A 25,120-nucleotide genomic window follows, 5' to 3' on the forward strand; every position below is an offset into this window, starting at 1 on the left:
CCCACAGTCTCACCTCAGCAGGGCATACTGCCTGACAGCTGTCTGCTTCTGCTTAATATTAATTTATTTAGGTATGAATTCCTTATTAAATAGTCTTTGCGCTAAGCTTTGAAGCTTTAGATGGTCAATTACAGACACACACATGGTCCAACAGGTATTCTGCTAACAATGAACACATGTTTTATTGACCTACTTCTTTTCCAGCTCATTAAACACAGCTGCACTCAAATGATCAAGAGGAAAGAACCATAAAACCCCAAGAACACCCTTACTACAAAGGATCACAAGGAACGTGACCAGCTGCCGCCTCGGGCCACTGCTCCACCCAGGGCGCCCACACAGGGCACGTCTCCAGGGGCATGGGCAACTCGCCTGTCCACTGACAGCAGTGGTATGCACTGGAAACCAGCCTCCCAGTTCGGGTGTCTAATGTGGGTGTGTATGAAGTGGGCTGCAACCATTTCCTCTCAGCCCATAATCTGCAGAAGCCATTTTTGCCAGCAAACTGAAGTCAAACCAAACTACCATCAGTAAGGAACACTCCTGTTTCAATGTTTGCTGGAGAAACAGAAACCCCATAAAGTTACAGACCCAAAGAGCACTTTCAAGGACTCAGCAGATGATGAAACCAGTTCCCCTTTCTGCAGCTGGCCAGCACATCCCCACACCTCCCTCACACTCTGCCCCAATTTGCACCCTGAAAAGAAAACACTACATTGAGGCTTTCTCTCCTTCCCTCCCCAAGAGAGAAACGGTTACCATATTAATCCTGAAAAAACACTGTCTCTGGCACATGAATTCATTCCCTTTGAAACAAAAGGGGACATTTACACATCAAAACTCTTCTTTTGAGCTCTTTGTTACCACACACAGATGTTATTCTGTTGATTAACTTTGCCTCATATTTTATGGATGCTTTTTGATTGTGAATTGTTTTGTTGGGGTTTTTTTAACTACAATTTCACTTTGAAATAAATGTAAAATCAAAGACCTTGGCAAAAAAATCAGTTCAGTCCCCGGCATTTGGCCAGTCTTTCAGGTGCAACACAAAGGAGTGTGCTCTGGAGTTTGGCAAACATTTTCTTGAGTAGCAGAAGGGTACAGCTGGATTACAAAAGCCAAAAGGGGGAGGTAATATATAAAACACTCAGGTCTCCTCCTAAGCACCTTGGTTTTATAGGGTAATGTCCCGTCAACAAACCAGATCCACTACTTCTTACTCATAAAAGCTCAAAGAGAGTAGCAGAAGAATACCAAGTCAATATACAGAATTGCCACAGAATTAAAAATAAGGCAAAGCACCTGTTTCAAATCAATTACATGCTAATCTTACCCTTTAATAGAGCTGTGGATCTTGATTAATAGAGGAAAAAATATGGGCATTACTGCAAGAGTGAGCATCTGAGAGAAGCCTCTTATCTGATAATCACAGAGGTACTGAAGGAAATATTTGCTAATTTTCTACTGCAGTTTGAGCATTAGCACAGCCCTTTTTATCCATTTTTAGCCAGATTGGCAGGAAGTATATGTGCTGATGTTTTCTTCTTGCAGCCATTGAAGAAAAACCCATCAAAAACTGAAAAGCAGCATATTCCCCAAGTTTTGCATCATAAGCATAGGAATTTTCAGGGTGCAACTGAATATTTTGAAATGGTAGCCCTTTTTAATTGCTTGCTAAAAGTTCTGTGAACATGTAACTGATGTGAGAACAGTCTGCATAAAAGCTAAAGGAAAAATTGTACAAAGTCAAAAAAAAGCACAATTATCGAATAAGCATCTCTTCAGCCAAGTGCTTTGCATGAGTGCATGAAGAGTGCTCAGATCCACTTTCCTTACTTCTCTTCCCACTTCTCTCTGCTATGAGATACACTGGTCTTATCCTTAAGCCCAAATTCATCACCTCATTCTTCTACCTTGCCTTCATCACAGGTTTTAAAACACCTTCCTGTATTAATTTCACTTTCAGTTCAAAACTGTCTGTGTTTAATGCAGAAGCCTTTCTTAGACCTTCATCACCTTCTTGATGGCATTGTGCTGCAATGGCAAGTTGCCCTGCACAGGAGATACCTTCTCTGAAGTTTTGGTTTCAGGAACAATTACCCTGCAATTTTCAAGCTCAATTAATAAAAGAAAAAAAAAATCTCTTTTCATCTTTGAAAAATATACCACCTTTCCTGTCTGTCATGTATTCTTTATCACAGAGTAAATTCAATGATATTTAAAGGCATATATTTTTTATTTTTCTATGACAGACCCTAAGCAAATATGGACCAATTACATCTGTCATCGTATCATTTATGTTCCAGCTCTAGATCAGACTTCCATGGGACACTCAAGGAATCTCAGCAGGTGACTGTTGGAAGTCTTCCTATTTGATTAAACCGAAAACAAATTCCATACCAATATCAAAGCTCTTCACCTCTACTGCCCCACCAAAAATTTACACCCAAAGGAAAGTTTTCTACAGCATCAGGAGAAGGATTTGGATGGCAACTGGGTGCTCCTGTGATGAAGGCCAGAAAAAGATAGAAAATCTTCACCAGTTTCCCAGTAAATATTTAACAGCAGATGATGAGGAGGAGGTTTCATATTAATAAGACTTCATTACTTTAACACAACATGCTACAGGCCATTTCCTGGAATATGGAAAGTATTTTACTAAATAATTAAAATGAGATTGTACTTTTCAAAATAAGCCAGACCGATACACTTGGTGATTCAGCTACATGATTGTAGAAGGTGTGCTTACATGCTCAGTGTCTTGCAAAATTTGATTGTCCATAAACAGCTTCTCCCAGACATTAAGATGCATTATTTATTCACACTTGTGCATCTATGTCAGGTTCCAACTCTATTACAAAACACATAAAAAACATATTTAATGTACTAAAGCAGGGCACACAACCAGGTCTCCACCCACAGATCACATTTCCCAAGGAAACAAAGACCTCCAAAGGTATCTTCCTGCCATCAACCAACCCACAAGACTCTTGTTTTGTGACTCTTTTCCTCAGAGATCACCTCTTTTCCTGTGGATTTGCTGTCAAAGTCACAGCTCTACACAACCCTGAGTTACAAACCAACTGTCTGGCTAAAGACCCTCTGCTCAGGGTCTTCTGCTTCAAAATGTGCTCCTTTCCCTCCTCCTACTTCCCTGAAACAGTCACCCACTGGAATATGCTACCTAAGTAAAGAATAAATCTGCTCATAAGAGAGATGGTCCAAACCACTCCAGTTTCACTGACACCAGTAATTCAACCAACTTCAAAAACCACTATGCAAAAGTTGTTGGAACCATAAATGAGAGGAAAATGAGAAAGATTTGGCCCATCATCTTGTTGCTGTTTAAGAAGTCTGCAGACAATGAAACCTAGTGTGGTGTGCAGATTTACAGTGGTAACCTCAACACCAGTGGTACCTCAAAAGACAGGGACTGACAGTGCCTTTAATCCATTCATCACCTTAAAGATGTGCACTGTTTTAAACTTCCCTCCTAATGAACAGACTCTAAATGAGAAGATACTAGAAAGAATAAAATCAGACAGGCATTACGCAGGAAATTCTGTACTTATATTAGTGTACAAAATAAAACCAAAATATCATTAGTTGCCTTAATTAAAGGGTTATGTAATAGTGCTGCAAGTACTGTGGTTACATTCAGAAATGAGAAAAAGTGTTTTGAGATGAGAAAATCAATAACAGAACCACAACAAACCTGAGTGCTGCAGAGGTGAAATGCAACTGTTACTTGAAATATACTAATTGCAGGGGACATAAAATGACATATTTTTCACTTTGGTATCACGCTGCCATGTGATTTAATCCCTTTTGCCATTTGGTTTAAACAAATGGAAGTGTGATTCCCAAGAGGAAAAAAAAAAACTTCCTCTCTTATTCACTTCCACCAAGTACCCCAGAGGCACTGATGTCTTCCAGCAGAGCATGAAACGCAAGTGTTTTGTGGTATGGAGAAAAGGCAAATTTGCTATTATATGTTGCAGAGTTAAAAGTAAGATCTTAATTGTTCTAATGAAGGAATGTGATTTTGAACTTGGAAGATGAGGGTGTTGATATTGCTCAACTTCATGTTCTTATATATTTCCATTTAATTTTATTCTCATTGTAACTTACATTGAGCACTGAATGGGCTCTGTGCTCACCTATCTAGCCACTCCATGCTAAGAGTAGAAGGAGTCCGTTGAACACAGAAGGGGCAATTTGGAATTAATTGCACGTTCTCAGTGTGGCATCTGCTCAGTTAAAAAAGACAAAAAATTGAAAGTACGTCAAAATATCACACTGGCTAAGGAGGCTCTCTGACTAACAGGGAGCTCCACAGGTCATGTCATCCTTTACTTTTAAAAGATTTCCCTCTTTCCCTCTTCTCAAATGAAAGAACAACAGAAAGAATTTTTTCACTGTGCAGGACAAACAGTGAAAAAAATGGCAGTATTAAAAATATTATGAAACACATCAGCAAAACATTAAAATAGGCTGAAAAGCATCTTCAAATGCCATTCTGCAGGTGATAAGGGGGTGGTTTGTCATTGACTACAAAGGATGCTGTTTAAACGGGAGACATGTAAAGTGTGTGCTATATGGGGTACAGTTACATTTCCAGCTCAGAAGAGGAACAGTCAGATGTACTCAGAAGGAGTTATTTCATCAACTTGTTCTTTTCGTATAGAAATTAATTCACAATGGTCAAGTATGCAGAAATGCGACAACTTTTTTTTTGGGGGGGGGGAAGAATGCAAGGAGGCCCTAATCAATTTAACAGGTAGTCCTCAACATGGGATCCCATTAACCACCTTCAGTGCTGGCAACAGTAGCCACAGCTCATCTGAGTAAGTCCATGAGTTAGAGTTCCGGTGCAAACAGCCTGTACGTGCATATTTCACATGGTTTTTATGACACTTGAATCAGCTTTACATTGCATACCTCTTCTGACTGCAACAAATTTGTCTTACACAAACATGAGAAAAGAACCAGGCCCGTACAGCTTGTTCTCAACCTCCCTGATGCAAACATAGAGGAGGTACTTCCATACAATGTCATTAGGCCATAACCAATGTTAAGATAGCCTGTCATGGTTTAGCCCCAGCCAGCCACCAAGCCCCATACAGCCGCTTTCTCACTCCCCCACCAGCAGGACTGGGAAGAGAGTCAGAAGGGTAAAAGTCAAAAAACTGACAGGTTAAGATAAAGACAGGTTAATAGTGAAAGCAAAAGCCACACAAGCAAGCAAAGCAAAACAAGGAATTAATTCACTGCTTCCCATGAGCAGGCAGGTGTTCAGCCCTTTCCAGGAGGGAAGGGCTCCATCACACAAAGCAGTGACTCAGGAGGACAAATGTCACTCCAAACATTCCCTCTTCCTCTTTCTCCCCCCCCCTCCCCATTATATACTGAGCATGATGTCATATGGTCTGGAATATTTGGTCAGTTGCAGTCACCTCTCCCAGCTGTGTCTCCTTCTAATTTCCCATACACCTCCAGTCTCCTCGCCAGTACACTCCTGTGGCAGTCCAAAAAGGAGAAAAGGCCTTGGCTCTGTGTAATCACTGCTCAGAAATAACAGAGGCATCTCTATGTTATCATCACTGTGTTGAGCACAAATCCAAAACACAGCCACTGTGGAGAAAATTAACCTATCCCAGCCAAAACCAGCACACAGACAAAAAATGTGCTGTTCTAAACCTCATCTAAATTACCAATGGAAAACCAAAGCAAATGAATCTGATCTACAGTATTAAGAACAGGTTCAACAGAGCAACCACCATTAGCACAATTTGCCTTTAGAAATAGGAAGGAAATTTCATATAAAGAATAAGGAAAAACAATGGAGTTATAGGATACTACACATTGTTCTGGAATTTTTGGGTTTTTTCTATTGTAAATTAAATATCTTACATGTCTAGAAACCACTCACTTTGATGGAAACCACTATAAATTGATTATTTTTCCAAAAGCAAACTATCTAATTTGCTTATATGCATATATGTACAAATTTCTGTCCTTTAAAAATATTAAAATTATATTAGCCAAATTGAGTCCTATTTTTGCTCCCTAGTTTTGCATTTGGCTGTTTCTGGACATTACAGGTTTTTGTACATTCCCCATAAAGATTTAAACTATGTTTTTCACTATACCACACATAAAGATCCTTCAGGCTAAATGTCTGAGGAAAAAAACCTCCCTCAATCCAGTTTCAGTGCAGTTTTCTAGATCTATCACTTTTCAACTCTATTTCTGTAGCTACAGCATCTGAATAAAAGAAGTTAAAGGTAGCACCAGCAAACAATGCTGTTCACTTCAAAGTTCAAAAGAATTAAAATTGCACTGATTCCTGAAATCAAAGAGGTGAATTCACAGGTAAATCCTAAGGCATCACTTCAGCTAGGTAACCCGACATGTCAATTAAATGCAAGAATAATTTACTGAATTCTCCGTCTAGTCTGACACAAAACCTATACTTCCTGATTCCCGAAGCCAAAGTACTTGTCTTCTTTCATGCAGATAATTTCATAACCATTAGTGTAAAGCATTAACACATTTTTCTTTCAATCATATTTTCCTCCTGTTGACTGACACACCTTTTCTAGAGAGTGTACTTGTGCCAGTTTCAGCTTTGTGGGAACTTGCCTGAAGGTCTTTGGTATAGTTCCCTCCCATACACATAAAACAATGATATATAATCATGATGTTACCTATGTGAAGAGACATATGTCTTACCTTAGAAAACATAAATGGAAAATTATGCACTGGAGGAATGTAACCGTTTCCATTTGTGGATATTTATGAAGTTTAATTGAATAGTACATAACATATGGTAGAATGCAGTGTGATTAACTCCTTGGAAATGTGTTCAGGTGGTGCTTCTCTATAAATAATTTGAAGGTTTTTTTGACAGGGCAAACTTCTTACGGAATGCCTAATAACTGTGGGAAAATAATTCAAATAAAGAAATTCCTTTTGTGTACACAAAAAACTTTAAATATATACTGGGTCTGGCATGTATGTATGTGGTATGTAGACATATACAGTAAACCATACTCAGTATTTGTTTCTTAGTTCTATTTTTACTTATTATTTAGAAATGTTTTTTGAAGTATGATTACGAGACTTTACAAATAAAGCTGGTTGAAAAATGCATGAAAACATTATGAAACATTCACCACATGAAAATATTAAAAGTTTCAGCTAACTTTCAAATATTTTCTAGTCTTTCATTGGATCTCAGCTGGTTTTCCTTCACAGTGATCAGAACTGACTATATGCTGCAGAGGTGTAAGGAAGTGGAGGCACAAGGTCAGAGATCTTCTTAAACTCTCCTAAACTCTCTGGGGGAAAAGCACAGACAAAAATACCTAGCAAAAAGAAAATCAGCTTCCTTGTATGAAATGTTTGTACTGTTCAACTTGATTCACATAGCTTAGGAACAAGCTATCTACTTAATTTTCATGTGCAGAGCCATTTCCTAGGGCTTTGTATGCCATCTGTCTTTTAGGGGGAAGTTTAAAATTCTTCTCATTCTCCACTTCCTGTGGAGTGGCTCCTGATGCATGACAGAAGCAAGTCTGAACCATGCAGTCTCATGCACTGCACGATCAGAGCATAAAATACTTGTCACTTGAATCACAAATGCAACTTAGAACGTGATGGTACATCCCTCTAGGGAGAGGCTTCCAGCCCTATCTGCTCCAGCAATGCACTGGTAGGCTTGACAGCATCATCTGCACCATGAGGATGCTGCAAGGATTTGCTTCACTCCTTTGCATAAGGCACCTTGTGGCACCATGCAAGCAGTAACTAACTGCAGGTTTTACTGACATGAATTAGCCAGAGACTTATACTAGCCTGCTAGCATCTTGGGCAGGCTTTGTAGCCAGTGCTGGTCCCCAAGCTGCTGGGACTGCCTTGGTGCCCTGTTACCAGGGCAAGATAAGGATGTCTACACAAGATGAACTGGTAACAGCTTAACACAAAGCTGGTCCATCGTAGGTGTCTTTATATACAGAAGCTCCTCCAGTTTATCTTAAGATCAGTGCAATTAAACTGGTACAAGCCAGTTTAATTAAACCAGATGCTCTCATGTGGGCTCAACAGAAAGTATTGGTTAGCTTGCATCTGAATGCTTGCCAATGCAAGCTAAGACACTTTTGAGAAGTTTAAACCCACATATGTGTTCCTTTTCAAATTTGCTCTAGCTTAGCTAACCTATCACTAAAATGACAACTTCAGTCAAACTAGAACAAGTTTCACTAGGCTAATTATTTAGGCATTTTTAGAAGTATTAATCTCTTTTACTAATCAGCTTGGTTTGCTGATTTTGGTGATGTGACTAGTCTGCCCTATCTTTGATTATAAAATGCTATTTTGTCAACCCACGTACCAAGGATTAATAAGGCTGTGGTGGATGCCTGCTTAATACATTACAAAGAATACTAAGGCACAAGTTCCTTAATCAAGGCTCTAAGACAATTAAAATCCATTGAGCCTGTGTATGTTTTCAACTCTTAATTCTGCTGCCAACTGGCCTTTGCTATGACCTGACCTGCATGAAGCTGGTGTGAAAACAGAAGTTATTTTGCACTGCCAGTTGCAGAAAAAGGGGAGCTCAGGTACTGTTGCAGTGTTGACTTGCCATGTTTCCCCTGAATTTCACAACTGTGCAGGAAAACCCCAGAAGATTACTTAATCTATTACACCAAAAGTGCACCTTGTCCCCTAAGACTTTTAGCTGTTGTGTTTTTACATGCTGTTCTACCTCTCACACTAATGAAAGAAGTTAGACCAAAACTAACATTGTGCAACACAAGAAATAAATCCCAGACAGTTTAGAGTTTCTCATTAGTGTATTTTTAAGTATTTCAAAGAATTTTCAATGCAATGCATTGCTCAAATAGGCAGCCTCTTCCTCTCATTTTGGTAGCCACCATCAATAACTGCCATGCAACCTACATATCTTTGGAGGTTCTGGTAAAATACAAGAATAAAGAAAGGTAATGCAGAAAGAGCTATTTTTAGTAACATAGCTTATTGACAAAGATTACATTATCCCTTAGAAGTGATATAATTTTTCTGTTCACAACTAAGAGTCTTTCAAGATATTTTTATTTTTCAATGAAGAAAGAAAAGGGTACTTGAACACTGATTATCGTTTTAGGATGGTAAATCAGGAGGTATTCTAACCAGAAATCACCAAGTAATGCACACATGCTCTAAAACAATAAAATGCACTTGAAAAAAGAGTGACTTCAGCTCACAGACAGAAAAAAAAAGTAGCATTGGAAAAAGATTTGCAGAGAACAAAATTCTGAGTACTGTTACACAGACATAAATAGGAGTTTTGGGGGTTCTTACAAAAGTTTTCTGTACTTCTGTTCTGCTTTTTTCCTCATCTACCCTCAAAAAGCTTGCATGGAGGCATGCAATTGTTTTCTCAAAATGTATTGCTTCCACCAATATCAAAATGTCTTTGTTCCTAGAACTATTCATCCTGAGAGATGACAAACCGCTCATACTACTCCTTAATTAAATAAAGTGTTAATTACCATTATTAAAGGAATCCTTGTTTTTGCAGGAAAGAGACACATGCTGGTAAGGACCAGTGGATTTCCACAGTGCACTGGTTAATGCTGGCTGACAAGAAGTGTCCATTTTGAGGTCCGCCTGATTTTCACTAGTCCTTGCTACATCAGAATTTGAGATATTCAGCCCAAACACACCATCTTCATAAACGAGAGAAGAATCTGATCTGTCGAGACTCCTTAAAGACACACATACTACAGCTTCATTGAAGTAGAATTCATTTTCACCATTTAAGCTGTCCAATTGATTATGTCCCATTATCTGCAGAAGGGGGAAAAAAAAGCAAAAATAAACAAAACAGAGAACAGCATTTTCACCTTTGCTGAGCAACAGAATCATGGAATCACAGAATATCTCAAGTTGGAAGAGACTCATAAAGATCATAAGGTCCAACTCCCTGCTCCTCACTACCTGAAACTAAAGCATATGACTGAGACTATCATCCTGAAGAATCCTTATACCAAGATACATAAAAGTAACTGCCACACAGAATGAGAATTCATAGCAAATAGTCACCTAATTTGCCAGACCTTAACCTCAAACGTGATAATTTGATGTGTGTTCAGGAATAAACAGCAATAACCTAGCAGATCTTGCCTTAGCTCACCTCAAAACAAGTAATAATTGCAAAATAACAGATAGTGAAGGACTGCTACTGCTGCTGTGATGCACTGAGCTCTGACGACTACTCTCAGAGGGTTAATATTTTGCCTCACAGATGAACAAGGTACCACTTCACATATGTAAATCTGGGTACTCTGCAATCCAAAAATAACACTGTGCTTCACATAGACAGGTAATCACAGAGAACAGAACAGCAGCAGTCAACCTAGGGATGGTAAACAGCTTTCAGCAAGCAAGCCATGGCTCCCAGGGGCCGAAAATGCAAATCCTGCAGACCTTCTGCCTGTAGGTGTTTGTTAAGGCCAAGATCACAAAAAAAGCAGGAGTAGCAGTGTGAGTTACTGCAACATTTGGTCATCCAAAACTATCTAGGTTCAGTATCATAAAAAAACAGTGCGCTGGCAATACTGGCTGACTGGCAACCACTCAGCTATCTCTGCTGCAGCAAGGAGTATGGTAGTGGAAAACACAGGCCAAAGACAATCTCAAGAAACAGCTACAAAGCCACACAGTCTACTTGAAATAAAAATACAACTAGTCTTACAAATTAAATACTAGATTACAAGAACTACCACTGTCTGACACTCAGCATTTAATAATTTTGCCTCTCTGTGCGATCCTGCATCAGGCAATCAAGCTTCAGCTTCCTCTCTTCAAAAGATTGTAGAAATCGCATCCTTTAACGCTGATGGGCAAGTTCAGTTTTGCTTTCGTATCCACTTCTTAAGCACTGCCAAACAAGTCAAAATGGTACCACATGCTGCACTAGTAAAAAGTGTCTTTACTGTTTGGCCTGGCAAGCATATATATGGTTAAGTCATGTTCACAGGGTGTTCACAGAGGCTGGATGAAAAGGGGGAGGTCAGAGGCCAATCCTTCAACCCTCATGCAGACACAGGCTTAGACACCAAATGGTCTCTGCCTGTTACGGGTGCCAGCTGAAAAACTATGGAGGTGATGGCCTGAAGAAAGGCTCTACAGATTTTCTTGTGAAAACGTGAACGTGAGGGGAAAAAAGATGCTGTTTGGGTCAGTGAGCTTTCAGTACATGCAAAAGCCAGACAAAATGTTTTGAATTTCAAGTGCTTTAGAGAACAGTAATGGAAACCAAGACTGTACCCATTGAGGAGGGGATTAGAGGTGAGGTCCTACCTGGCATGTGAGCACCAAGACAGCTGCCTTCAGAGCCAGACTGTACCCTTCACCTTCAACAAAAACTTCATTGTTTTTAGTGTTAAACCCTCAAGCAGCTTCAGAGCTACTTTAAATTGCACCCCCTAATAATGACCATCTCCAAGGATTTATGCTGTCAGGGATGGAGCCACATACCAACCTCTTCCCCTGAGGGACTGCTTGTTTCAGGGGAACAGGACAGCAGGGCCTGACACATGGGGGTCACAAGAGCTTGGTGTTTGCTACTCCTGGAGGTGCCCCTTTTCTTCACTGGAGACAATGCTGTGGTCCAGGAACAAGGACAACAATCAAAAACTTCACTAAAAGCCTAAGCATTATAATATTTTAGCTTTCCTACAAGATACAGAGACACAATGTATCTTGAAAACACAGTAGCAAAACAGAATAAAGCACAGATTCTCATATTTAAAATTTCTGTTGCCTCAATTTAAGGAACATCAGCCTTGGTTTTTGTAGGGCATCCAGCTTAAAATCACAGAACAGTTTGGGTTGGAAGGGATCTCTGAAGGTCATCTAGTCCAATCCCTCTGCTCAGGCAGGGCCAGTTGCCCAGGACAGTGTCCAGGCAGCTTTTGAATATCTCCAGTGATAAAGAGTCTACAATCCCCCTGCGCAATCTGTGCCAGGGATCAGTTACCCTCAAAGGAAAAAAGTGTTTCCTGATGTTCAAAAGGAACCTTCTGGGTTTCTGTTTGTGCCCATTGCCTCTGTCACTGGGCACCACTGGGCACCACTGGAAAGAACCTGGCTCCATCTTCTTTAGACCCTCCACTTAGGTATTTATATAGATGAATAAGAATCCCCAATAACAAGAATCATTTCTTCTCCAGGCTGAACAGTCTCAGCCTTTCATCACTGAAGAGATGGCCCAAACATCTTTGTGGCACTTCACTGGACATCCATCACACCTTCTCTCCCACCTCCACCCCCCTCTCCACCCCATAGCTCTTTCTGGTACTGGGGAGCCAGACTGAACATAATAGTTCAGTGGCCAGAGAAGAGAAGAAGGATCCCCTCACTTGACTTACTAGCAATACGTTGTCTAATGCAGCCCTGAAGACCATCTGCCACCTTTATAGCAAGGTCATGTTGCTTGCTGACGTTAACATGGACCCCCAGGATCCACATGTTCTTTTCACAGAATCAAAGAATCATTAAGGTTGGAAAAGACCTCCAAGATCATTGAGTCCAACCTTTGACCAAACATCACCATGTGGTCAACTAAACCATAGCACAAAGTGCCATGTTTCCTGAACAATTCCAGGGATGGTGACTCCACCACCTCCTTGGGCAGCCTGTTCCAATGCTTGACCACTCTTTCAGTGAAGAAATTCTTCCTGATCTTGAGGCCATTTCCTCTTTCCTGTCACTAGCTGCCTGGGAGAGATGCCAAACCTTCACCTTGCTACAACTTCCCTGCAGGTAGTTGTAGAGGGTCAAGCCGATTTCCAGTTGGTGTAGATCTACTGTGCCTGGGGTTGCTCCTTCCCAGGGGCAGGACTTTGCACTTTCCCTGGTTAAACTTCATGAGGTTCAAAGAAAATCCTTGGATATGCCTGAACCTCCAGTTTCCCACATGCTCACTTGTTACATTAACAACCAACGAAACTCAAGACGTACTGGCCTATTTATCAAGGTAAGTCTATAAGTCTGCAATCAGGGTTACAATTACAGTTGGGAACCACACACCTCATTGACCACTCTGGTTGAAAACAGGTTGCTTTGCTGACCGTGCTTCCAGTGCCATAGGAGTTTCTTCTGCATTTTCAGATTGTCTCTTTCTCTCTCCACCATCTTCTGGCCCTCCTGGAGCCTCTCCAGGCTCTGCTGGTACTCCTGAAGCTGCAGTGCCAGTCTCTGTTGGTTCCTTTCCAGTAGCTCCTCCTTGCACCCACACTCTTGCTCCCACTGCCCCAGACGGGCCTCCTGTGCCTCCCACTCCCGTTGCCGCTGGTCGCATTCACGCAGCCATCGCTGCTGCTCTTGCTGAAACTGCTGCTTCAATTTGTGTATGTTGGCCAGTTCCACCCTTTGCTTTTCCAGATTCCGATATTTTTCTTGCTCCAAAAGGACGTTTAGCCGAGAACCATGGCCCCAACCAGTCTTCTCATTCTCTTGCAGGAGTAACCTATGGAGCTCTCTGTGGCTGTCCTGGATAGCCAGTGCTGCCTAGATCCCACAATCAAATCAGACACAAATGTTTAAATATCAGCATTAATCCATTGCTGTGTTTTTACATAGAATCATTATATAAAAATGCTTCAACCTCTTGTAATACCAGTGCTTAATACTTTTTGGGGGGTAATTCCTCAAGCAAGTACAAAATATTCTGTAATCATGCCTTTACAAAGAGCTATTTCTAGCTCAACTCTTTTGAGTACTTTTAACATGGTTCTGGTTTACATTTAGTATTACTACACATGTTTATGTTACAGCTGTGGATATGCACTTCAGTTACAGCTGGGGTCCTGTTCTGTTAGAGGATATTAAAACACATAGAAAAAATGATTTTTCATGGGTAAAGAGAGCATTAAGGCATTGGGAATGCTATACTCACCCAAGTATTCCTAAAACCGTACTATTTTCAGCACAGCTCACTCCAACCCCAAAGCTCTCCTTTCTAACCTGCAGCACCACAATCTAATTAACATCAGTCCTACAGGCAGCTGCCAACAGAGCCATGTCACCAGGACCATACCACTACACACACCTGATCAAGGTATCAGTACAAGCATAATCTGCAGTATAGTAGTAATTTTAAATCTGAAGTTTCTATTTCACAGTCGAGGGCTCTATGTTCCATCCTTCACAAGAATGTTGTGACATTGTTTGCATTAAAGATTGTGACACCCTCCAATAACACAAAAATAAATAGCTAGGATTAAGAAGAAAGAAAAGCAAGAAAGCCCTAGATCTGCTGAAGCACTTGTTGCACCGCCTATCTTCAAGAGCTGGCATGGGAATCTATTTCAACAGATATTCCCAGAGAATTCACACACCCCCATTGCCCCATGCTGTTCACCCCAGAAAGTTTTTAACTTTATGCAATGTACAATCCCCACTTTCTTTGGCTCTCCCTCCAGTATTAGGTCAGTTCCAGTGATTTGTAAACAGGGCAAGGACAGGATCCTCTGCTTGTTTCTCTGCACCTTACTGCCAGTTCATGGTCTGAACAATCAAGGCACGAACCCAAGCCTTATTTTATTATCCCTGTTTCTCAATTATTCAAAAATTTTGCCTGAATTACAAGCTTTTTATTTTGCTTTTGCGTTGCTTCAATCCACTTAAATTCTAAGCCCAAGGTTTCCAGAATTATTATGAAATATGCTAATGTCAATAGGGTCTAAAAATTAAAGCACGCTCAAATCAAACATTTTAAAATAAAATTATAAAACTGCATCTAAATAAGAAAAAGTAAGTTAAAACATTCAAAGTTAGCATAAAAGAGGAAAACACTTCAGACTAAGGACCTACAGAATATACAAAGTATTTAATTGAGATTGAAATATCTAAAATGTGTTGAGTTTCCTATCTAAGTGGCAGAGTCTCTGTTTACTATTAGCCAGAAGAACACTCAAAAGAAAATACTAAAATTTTTCAATATTTTGTACTATAATTTCAGAAATCTGTATGTGAAATGACATCAGTTCAATTAGGGCCATCATTCTACTTTCCTGCTAGATTTTTAGACTGTATAAACATCCTTTTATGGGAGGGAGGCCTGATCTTCAAGCAAGTAAGCACTACTCAGTTCTTAACAGAAACCTACCACTGATGTCGTATATTCTATGACAACTTATGCAACAATCAGTAGAGATCAGTATGCAGTGATGTAATGTCTAAAAGTAGGGCGACATGAAAACAAATCTTAAGAAGTAAATTATTAAGACTAATTACTCTATAAAGTTAGCAGTGGAATAGTCACCTGTATGCTGTACAAAAGACAGGTTAAGTTCTGGATTGCTTGTACAATCTAGAAAATAAAAGAGAAAGATTTTCAAAGCTTTGACCACTGTGAACTATATAGTTAATACATTGTGTCTGAGGTTTAAATAAACTCACTTCTGTGCCTGTATATCCTTTGAAATTCATACTTCCTTCCTAAAATAAAAATATGTTGCTTTAAAAAGTAGGTTTTAACTTCAAAATTGTATCATCTAGGTAATTTTTTTTAAACTAGTGGAGACATTCATATTTCTAAGAAATGCAGTGCTGAGTCAAAACTTTATGTGGCTATGTGAAAAAACAGAAGCAATAACCTACAAAGGCTAATAATTCATGAACACTGGAGTTTCCATGGAAATCACTAGAGATTCTAAGCACAACTGTAAAAATAAAAATATTTCATCAAAATTTTAATCTCTTGTGACAAATGCTACACAGAAAAGACATTTCCATTCATTCTTTGTTTACTTGACAGTTTTGAAAGACAGTAACCAGACCTCTGTATATACAACACAGTAGGTTTAGGTTACTTACAGTAGGATGAGATAGCATGAGACTCTTCAAAAACACAGATACTAACACAGTAAGAAACTAGCAGGAGTCATGTCAGTGGGTTATGGCAAATGCCTTAGATATTCTGCAAGATTCTTGCCCAGTATGTTCTACAAAATGCACTAGCATGGTTACTACTCTACCCCTGCAGCAAGGTACAGCCACTTCACACTTTCCACACTTTTTCTTTTTTCATAGGAGCAGAGCAGGGTTTGGGGAGTATTTGTTTTCTCTCTGATTCTCCTAAGTTCTCTACTGAGTCTGATTTAACACCACAGAGAGCAATGCATCTGCTACATTTAGCTGCAATAATTGAAACTGAAGATGAAAAAGGTCAGGCTTCCAAACACAGCTCAAAGCAGACATGCATGGGGGAAAGGGAACACCAGCTGCAGCATTTCCTCCACTTCTTTCTCTCACATTATCTCCCTTTAGTATTTCCTTCCATTCCCCCTCCAGATCTTCATCTCCTCCTTCTCATTGCATCCACAAGCCATAAAACTGCTCAGCTCTGCTATGAGAAGCAGCAGATTTTGCACAGATGTCTCTGTGCAGCACAAGGACAGGCACAAAGCAGCTCTGCTTTCCCTTTGCTGGACAGTGAGCAGCAGGCAGTGAGGCAGAGCAGAGACAAGAGAGAGAGAAAAAGGGTGATGCTGGAAGGATGATGGAGTCCACAAAGTAGAGCCCACACACTGAACAAGAGTAGAGTTTCTTTCAGATCTTGAAGCCCTTTCTAATTAGGAAAAAATGTGTAGCAGGGGGAAGCCTTAACTGGCTTTGGCTTGATCAATGAGCTGCAAATTGCCAGCCCCAGTGCCTGTGGTCCTCTCACTGCAGCACTGAAGCACTGAGGGAATGAGGCTGAGGTAGGTTTAGCTGAGCTGACCAGGGACAGCAGCATCATTGCTGCACCATTACAGCTTCAGTATATGCCCTGTAAGTCAAGCTAGGAGCAAAGCAATAATTTCAGGTGTTTAACTGTGCTGAGGGCTATCATCACCTCCCTGCCACTGTTCCCCAGCACCCTGGTTCAGAGACATGAGGACAGTGAGATCCCACAGCATGTTACATTGTGCTTTGGACAACTCCCTCAGGGATGTGTTTACAAGACAGGAGCGAGGAGACAGGGGACCATCTCTCACAGCTACCGGCTTGGGACCTCTCAAGTTTCAGAGGCAACGCTCTCCCTTCCAGTGCCTAGTCAGCATCTAATCCCCAAGCTAGAAACTCTTGCTCCGCCTGACCAGCTCCTGTTTTCCCAGGCTAACTGGGCTGAGTCCAGAACTGGCACTCCACAATCCCAAGACTGCACACCCAGCTACCGACAGAGGGCAGAACAACCATCACCCTGGAAAACCCTTGCCTTGCCTCTTTGCTCATTCTGCCACCTCCTGGTAAGTCTGATTCTGACATGGTAAGATGTGACACAAGCCTTGCCCAAATAATAGGCCATAAATAACAGGATAATGGCTTGGTGTGAAATAATAGGATAATGACAGAGTGGAAGAGTTGGGCGCAGGTCCCTTCAGCTTTTTGAGCAGGGATAGCTTCAAATAAAAAATAGATTAGAGGAGGTTTCTCAAGTCCTTCTCCAGTCAAATCCAGGAAACCTCCAAGGATAGAGACCCCCAAAACCTTTCTGGACAACCTGTTCCTGCTTGCTCATCCTTGCGGTGCATTTTTTCCCTTATATACAGTCAGAATTTCCCTTGGTGCAGCTTGTAATCTTGGACACTCATCCTTTTGCTGTGGACCTCTGAAAAAAAGTCTGGCTCTACCCTCTCTATAACCTCATTGGAAAAGTTTTCATGTGGAGCTACTGGAACTTTTAATGGGCTCGATCTGAGCCCCTCTACCCTCTATTAGGTTGTTTTATTTTTCTTCACCTAGCTTCTCTGCTCCCTCACTTGGATTTTTGTTTTCAACCCATTGTTTCCACTCACAATCTTCTTCCTTCTCCCTTCTAACACAGCAGACTGGTAAATAGGATGATCTAGAGCTCAAAATAAGGCCAGTTTATCGGGGAAATTAGTGTATTAGCAGAAGTCTTCCAGATACAGAAAACAAACAAACAAACTCAAGGTTTCAGGCACACAAGCCTCCTTTCAGATCTGATGAAAAGACAGTATGCTAATGCTAAGTAATTCCTTTTCTAGCAAAGCTTAATTTCCATTTCAAGTTGCTTATCTTCTGTTCTTGTCTCTTCCCTTTGTTCCTTTTGTGGTCTTTCTTCTCTACCTAAGAACTACTCAATTACAGTTCACTTTTTTCCACACAGTAATTCACTCTGCTTACTCCAACACTCAACTGCTACATGAAATTTGTCATTCCTAATTTTGTCCAGTACTGATTTTTGATCTTGCTTTTTTCCCCAGATCTGCTCACAGAACTTTGAAAAATAGGAAATTCCTCTTCTATTTTCTAACTGCTCAATTTTGCTTTAATTCAAAATTCTGAAGCAAACTGGTGTAAGAAAACCTATCCTATTTTATGTGCCTGTTCTTAGAACAAAGTTCTTCCAATGCCTAAGTCTTCCTTGCATTAGCTGAGGTCTCTGTCATTGCAGGAGACTTTCACTATCTTATGAATAGGAGGAGGGAGAAGAGGGAACACTATTGTCTGTTCCATAGAGATGCATCTATTGAATGACAACAGACAAGGATGAGGCTTTGAGTGGCCCGAACCAGTGGTTTGAAAGCACTGCCTGTTATTACAACTCCCTGATTTGTAAGTCTGGCAGGCAAATTCTTCTGCAGATCGTTTATGACTGCTTTTCAAATTTTTATTATTAATTTCAGTGTCCTCTATTAAACTGAATTATCTGGATCTGAGTGAAATATGCCTATCCCATGCTTTCTGTTTTAGAACAGCCTTTAGATACGCCATAAAAATTTGGACAGCATGTACATGCCCAGTGCCCAGAATGCTATGTGCAATGCAAAAAGAAAAATTGATTACAATACCTTATTCTCAAGATTGGCACCTGCCATTTCCTTTTCAACACTGAGATCAATTTCTGATGATTCTGCAGCTTCTTTTATTTCTGCATCTAACAAATAAAGCCCCAAGAACATGTAAAAGAAAGGTATCAAAGCATATCCTGATTAGAAAAACAGAAGGTGGCATCCTTTTTTACAGTTACTTACAGGATGCTGAAATAGAGATAGACATAATTTGGCATCATGAAATGGATTCTAGGCTGGGTAAAAACAAATTTGGAAGCCAGGATGGCACATATGGCATAATCCAGTTTTTCTACCTTAAAAATTAGCACGATTTCACAGTACTTTATTTGCAATTTTTTTTGTAAGAAATTCATGCTACCTTTTACAGCTGAAATTATTGGAATGTCATTCCTGGTTTCAGGTCTCCTGACAAAAAGTAGCTAACCTGGGAAATGGCCTGTGCCACAATATAGATTTGCTGTGGAGCTGAGTAACAATGACAAGAAAGCATACCTTCAACCAAGTTATATGACAATTTATATTATTTGAGCACCTGCCTAAAGATAATTTTTATTGTATTATTTGTTATTGATTCTGCCACAGACTGAGAAACTTTCCAAAAAAAACAATCCAGTATCAATTGTTTTAGCACTCTGAACTAGCACTATGTAAAAGTATCAAATTTTACTCACCATCCAGAAGAGATTCCAAGATTTCATTGGCAGTAAATCTATGCTTCACACTTATTTCCTCAATACTTTCCTCTGGTGATCTGTCTGTTTGGCTCACATGTGATGTTATGACAGCTTCACGGAGACTTTCAACTAAAGAGGAAAACACGCTGAATTACAGAGGCCCCGTAAATAGCCCCTTAATGCATAAATCAATGGCATAGAACCATAGAATAATTTAGCTCGTAAGGGACTTTCAGAGGTCTTCTAGTCCAACATCTGACTTAAAGTTGGTCAAACTAAATTGCACTGCTCAGAGCTTTGCAAATACAAGCTCTTAACTCCTCCAAAGATGGTGACTTCACAGTCTCCCTGAGCAACTTCTTCCAGTTTTTAACACCCCCATGGCACATAATTTTTCCTTTCAGCTAACTGGAATTGCAGGTGTTCCAATATCTGACTGTTGCATCTCGTCCAAGTGTTTTTCTTTTATCATCACATGACTCTGCAAAAAACCTGGCTTCTCTGTATTCTCCCATTAAGGAGCTGTGGACAGTAATGAGACCCCATAAAGCCAGCTACCTCAGCTTTTCTCAGATGTCATATCCTCCAGCACCCTAGTCATCCTGGTGCCTTTCACTGGATTTGCTCCACTTTGTCAATGTCCCTCTTGTCCAGAGAAGCCCAGTACTACTTCATGGCACTTCCCTCAATTTGCTGGCAACTCTCCTCCTATTGCACCAGCCAAGGAAGCAGTTGGCCTTCTTTGCCACAAGAGCACACTGCTGCCTCATGGTCAACCAGCTCTCGAGTAGGACTTTCAGGTCCACTTAAACAAAACTGTTTTCTATCTAGTCAGTGTCCAGCCTGGACCAATACACAGGATTACTCCACCCAAGATGCAGGATTTTGCACTTGTCTTTGTAAAACACCTAGATGTTCCTCTTAGCCCATTCTCCCAATTTGTAGAGGTCTCTCCAGCACACTGAACATCCCACCTCATTCAATGACAGTCATGAATTTGCTAAGAGTGTGCTCAATCCCATAGTTAGCTGCATTAATAAATACGTTGAACAGTACTGGTCTCCGAATCCATCCCTAAGGGAATCCCCTAATAACGTGTTACTGGCCAGACATCATATGACTGATCACAACCCCTTCAGCCCAGCAGTCCAGTCTATTTTCCATCCAGTTAAGCAGTTCACAACAGTTCATATGTAAGGATACTACAGCCAGTGCAGGTAGTGTTTAAGGTCTCACAGATGTCAAGGTAACCAACGTACCCTGTTCTCTCATCATAAAAACCATCAGGCTAGTCAGACACAATTTGCCCTAGATTAATCTGTTAATCTCTGGCTGTTCCAAATCACCTTCATGTCTTTCATGTTCTTGGAAATGGCTTCCAGGAGGATTTTCTCTATCACCATCTCAGAGATGCTGGTGAGACTGACTGTTTGGTAGTTCCCTATATATTCTTTCTTGAAGATAAGTGTGAGGCTTGCCTTCTTCAAGTCATCAGGAACCTCTCCTGATCTCTGTGATCTTTCAAAGCTGACAGAAAACAGCCTCACAACGACATTAACAAGCTCTCTTAGAAGTCTTGGGTTTATCTCATCTCATCTCATGGATTTGTGTATATCTAATTTGCTTAAGCACTCTGTAATTCTATCATTCTCTACTGTGAGCAATGCTTTATTCCTACAGAGTCTGCTATTAGCTCAGGGACTATTTCTGTCCTGGAAAATTGTCCCCACAAATTTTCTGCACTGTAAACAACTGTAAGCTCCTACAGAGTGCCGTAGAGTACTGAAATCCAAGACATCATCAACATCAACAATAGCATGAGAGAAACTGAAAAATAAAAAAGTGGGCAGAATAGTGTGTGTAAGTATAGGCTGCCATTTTAACTATTTACTGTTGCATCACAGATTTATATTCCCTACACAAGTTTAATAATTTTTATCAATAAAAAGCACTCTGGTTTTATAATGATGATGGAGAGCAGGCTTCACTGCTTTATCACTTGAAATGTTAGTAGCACACAGGTCTCAATTTAGGTGATTAGGGCTCAGTTTACCAGAATTCTTTTCAGCTGAGTTAAGCAGAAGTTTAGCTGAAGTTCCAGCCAGGGAAGGTATCTACAAATACCATTCCCTCCCTTCCTTTCTTCAGAGGACATTACTATAGGTGGTCCAAGGTTATCATCTCACTGTTAGATAATAGGCAGAAAAAACACGGTTCCTACAGTGATTCTGGCAGGTGTTTCTTGGTAGATCTGAACTGGTCTGTATATGATCATACATGATTCTGATGTGTCATCAAATTAGCCCAGGTAGGTGAAGGTCAGGGACCAGGTGCAATATCATACTGCAACTTTTTATGTGCTTCACAGATTTGTACTGCAAGGAGTACAGCTAACAACCTAACTCCATTTCCCTGCATGCTCACTTTTGATGCTATGCACTAAACGTCCCTTATTTTACGGTCTGGCAGATACTATCTCCTATATCTGACAAGAATAAACCTGAGAAATTTCAATATCCATTGACAAGTTTTGACACTGCCAGTTCTTGAGACTTGACAGAACTGCAACACAATGCACTGTCCATGTGAAGAGCCACCAATCCACTCTACCCATGCAAACTCACCTTCTCTGAGTGCTGCTGCCAGCAATGGAGCAGCCTGTGGAGTTTCTCCTGAATCAGGTTTGATAAGGAGGTGAGGTTCTACACGAACATCATCAAACCCACACATATCTCCCAGTTCGGCATACACGTGCAACTTCTCTTCCAAATAATTGCAGATTTGCTGGTCCTGGTTACTCAGCAACTCTGTCAACCAAAATTGAACACCGTATTAATATTTTTTTATCCTGCAGGGAAACACATTCCTCATTCACCCTTCTAAGCTTTATGCCACATAGATATTGCTAATTCAAGCTAAACCTTTCTTAACTGGCCAGGAACCAAATTCATCCCATAGTCCATCCTAATGAAAGCTGGCACAGACCCTGATAGAGGTCCAGAGCTCTACCCTGATCAGGTGGCCTTGGCTGCCCTCTTGGGCCCTTCAGTTACCTATTGCTGCACTCACAATAACAAGTGAGTGCTGCATCCTGGAAAATTACTTGGCTCAGGTGCAGTGATTCAGGGCCTCCACATCAAAGAACACCTGCTTTCAGCAGAGGGTACCCTTCCCTGTGGCTCTCTACAGGACAGACATTGCTGCAATTTCTCTTCTTGCAACAGTACAAAGATTGGGAGTTAGATGTAGGGGAAACAGGGAAGCAGAATTTATCTCTATTAGCTATAGTTTCAGATAAAAATAATAGCAGCAAAGTGCATAAACAAGCACAAAGCCACACAATTTTGAAGATTCGAGGTATTTACACAAACACAAAACTACCTGGTCCTGAGGCTAATCTGGGAAATTCAGTGTTTATTTTGAAAACATCCATTTTTCTTTTTTGGTCATGGTAATATAGAAAAAAACACTAAACCCTCCGGGGAAAAAAAAAAAAAGCTTCTCTTTCAATACATTCACATCATACCATCAGACCACCCCAGCTGTGACTCTGCCTATTGAGCCAGTTTGAACCCATCAGCCAGTATTGGGCACATTATTAATTCATCCTGAACTCTGAGGATGCCAGAGCTCTCAGAGTGGCAGGAAAGATACTACACCTTGATATTTCTGAATTCTGTATGCTTTGGCCTCAGCAATACGCCTGTCTTCATCAGATTCATTCATTTTTACCTCTTCTTCTTTTTCCTCTGGACAACTTCAAAGATAAAAGACAAAGGTGGACAAAGCAAAATTGGCTATCATCTATTAATCTTCAACACAGTGTTATGTTCACAATAAACAAAACACAACATCAGCAACAACTTTTGCAATAATCCAGAGGCAAGCCATTTGTCAGCCTCTTTAAGAAGCAGTAAGTGGACATAAACCATACTGACTCTTTTTAATTCTGGTAAGGCTGCATTGTGTAGCAAATGGGTGGCTGGCCCACATGCAGGTTTGCTGTCCTAAGCAGAAGCTTGGGCCCCATGAGAGGCAATGGTTTCCCTACCATTCTTAAGGCACTGACACCAAGATAACAGGCATGATTCACCATTTCGTCAAAATGGTTGTAGGGACACCTGCAGGACTCTGGAAAACATCCAGTGCCAAAGGCAAAGGTGCAGGTAGCTCAGAAGGATGTCTGATAAGGAGTGGGAAGGATCTGCTGATTCAGTAGGAAACCAGAAGGAATATGAGAAGTTTGGTAGAACTGATGATGAGGTTTTGGCATCTGTGAACTTTGAGCTAGGAGAAAAATCCAATCTCACAGATGCAATGCAGAACAAAGAGCACGCTGCCGGGAACATCCAACTGACCTCCCATCTGCTTTGGGCTGCCAGGATGAAAACCAAAACCCTTTTCCCCTACCTTTCCACCGCATCTTGAATATGCCTCATCCAGTTGTTACGCTCTTCTTTGGAGTTCGTATGGACCTCATACATCTCAGGCCCTGAAGATGAAGCGCTAATCAGAAACATCCCTCTTTCTTCATTGGCTACTTCTCTTACTATAAGCCTCTGAAGGGAGATAACTGAAGGCTTCTGGTCCTGAGGGAAACAGTCACAGCATATGCATAACAAATGACTTTCTTATCAAACATCACACTTTAGGAAGAATATGATTTTTCAATTCATTGAACTAATTCCAGTCCTGGAAAAGTCAGACTACTGAAAGTTTTCAGTAATCAGACATCTTTTTAAGCTATTTTTTAAAATATGTTATACTGTTTATGAACAAATAAAGCACTGGCTATGTGCTAAAAAGTAAATCTCAGAGACTCAATGATATGGAGGCACAGTATTCATATAATGTTTATATTTATATACTTTGGGAACTTCATTACCTTTCATATCTTTTATGTGTGTCTACTACTACATTTGCAGTTAAAATTATTCTTCTGTTTGTTTTACAAAACCAGAAATTCGTACTTATTTTAGACAACTGAAAGAGCCTGTATCACTTCCCACTTTCACAATCAGATGAGGCATGACACTAATAAAAATATAATTCTGTTATTTTCATCCTTCTTCATAAGAAAATTATTTATTTTTGAAAATAAACTTAACATTCTATATACTGACATATTACAGTTCCAAATACACTACCAGGATTTTAGAAAAAAAGAAATTATGTGGTAATAACCTAGATAAGGACATAACTTTTGAGAAATATTCAAATAAATGTGCAATGTATATATTCAAATATTTGATAATATACTCACAACAGCTGCGAAGATGTACTTTTGATCCTTTTCTTGTAAGAACAATAGTACATCAGTTAGAAGCAGAGCCAAGGTGTCTTAAAATTTTGAGAAAAGGAAAAGCATGGGTTTTAATTAAAGATAGTACAATTATAGATAATTTCTTATTTTATCTTTATAAAGGGAGAAGCCCTGATCAATAAATATCTCATAGAATCCTACAGTAAACTAAATAGGAAATATCTGAATTAGCCAATGGTCTGCATGAAGCACTTGCACATCACCACTTTGTATCTCCCAGGCAGAGCACCATGCTGGAGCACTGG

The 25,120-nt window shown here is 40.3% G+C and overlaps 1 protein-coding gene across 6 annotated transcripts in view; it reads right to left on the minus strand.

Moving 5' to 3' along the window:
- ARHGEF28 (Rho guanine nucleotide exchange factor 28) overlaps positions 1-25,120 on the minus strand; it is a 106,716-nt gene that overhangs the window by 8,228 nt on the left and 73,368 nt on the right. For 3 of the 6 annotated variants that reach the window (XM_017808339.1, XM_017808338.1, XM_017808335.1), the window contains exons 18-26: positions 24,816-24,892; positions 23,963-24,141; positions 23,212-23,309; positions 22,177-22,359; positions 19,550-19,681; positions 18,876-18,961; positions 15,338-15,385; positions 13,102-13,581; positions 9,558-9,855 (exon numbers count right to left, since the gene is read on the minus strand). In XM_017808339.1, coding sequence (XP_017663828.1) covers positions 9,558-9,855; positions 13,102-13,581; positions 15,338-15,385; positions 18,876-18,961; positions 19,550-19,681; positions 22,177-22,359; positions 23,212-23,309; positions 23,963-24,141; positions 24,816-24,892 — 1,581 coding nt within the window. The remainder of the gene's footprint in view (positions 1-9,557; positions 9,856-13,101; positions 13,582-15,337; positions 15,386-18,875; positions 18,962-19,549; positions 19,682-22,176; positions 22,360-23,211; positions 23,310-23,962; positions 24,142-24,815; positions 24,893-25,120) is intronic. The other 3 variants (XM_017808336.1, XM_017808337.1, XM_017808341.1) reach the window with 3 other exon arrangements.

This window comes from Lepidothrix coronata, unplaced genomic scaffold, assembly GCF_001604755.1.
Source record: "Lepidothrix coronata isolate B3197 unplaced genomic scaffold, Lepidothrix_coronata-1.0 Scaffold22, whole genome shotgun sequence".
Lineage (NCBI taxonomy): Eukaryota > Metazoa > Chordata > Aves > Passeriformes > Pipridae > Lepidothrix > Lepidothrix coronata.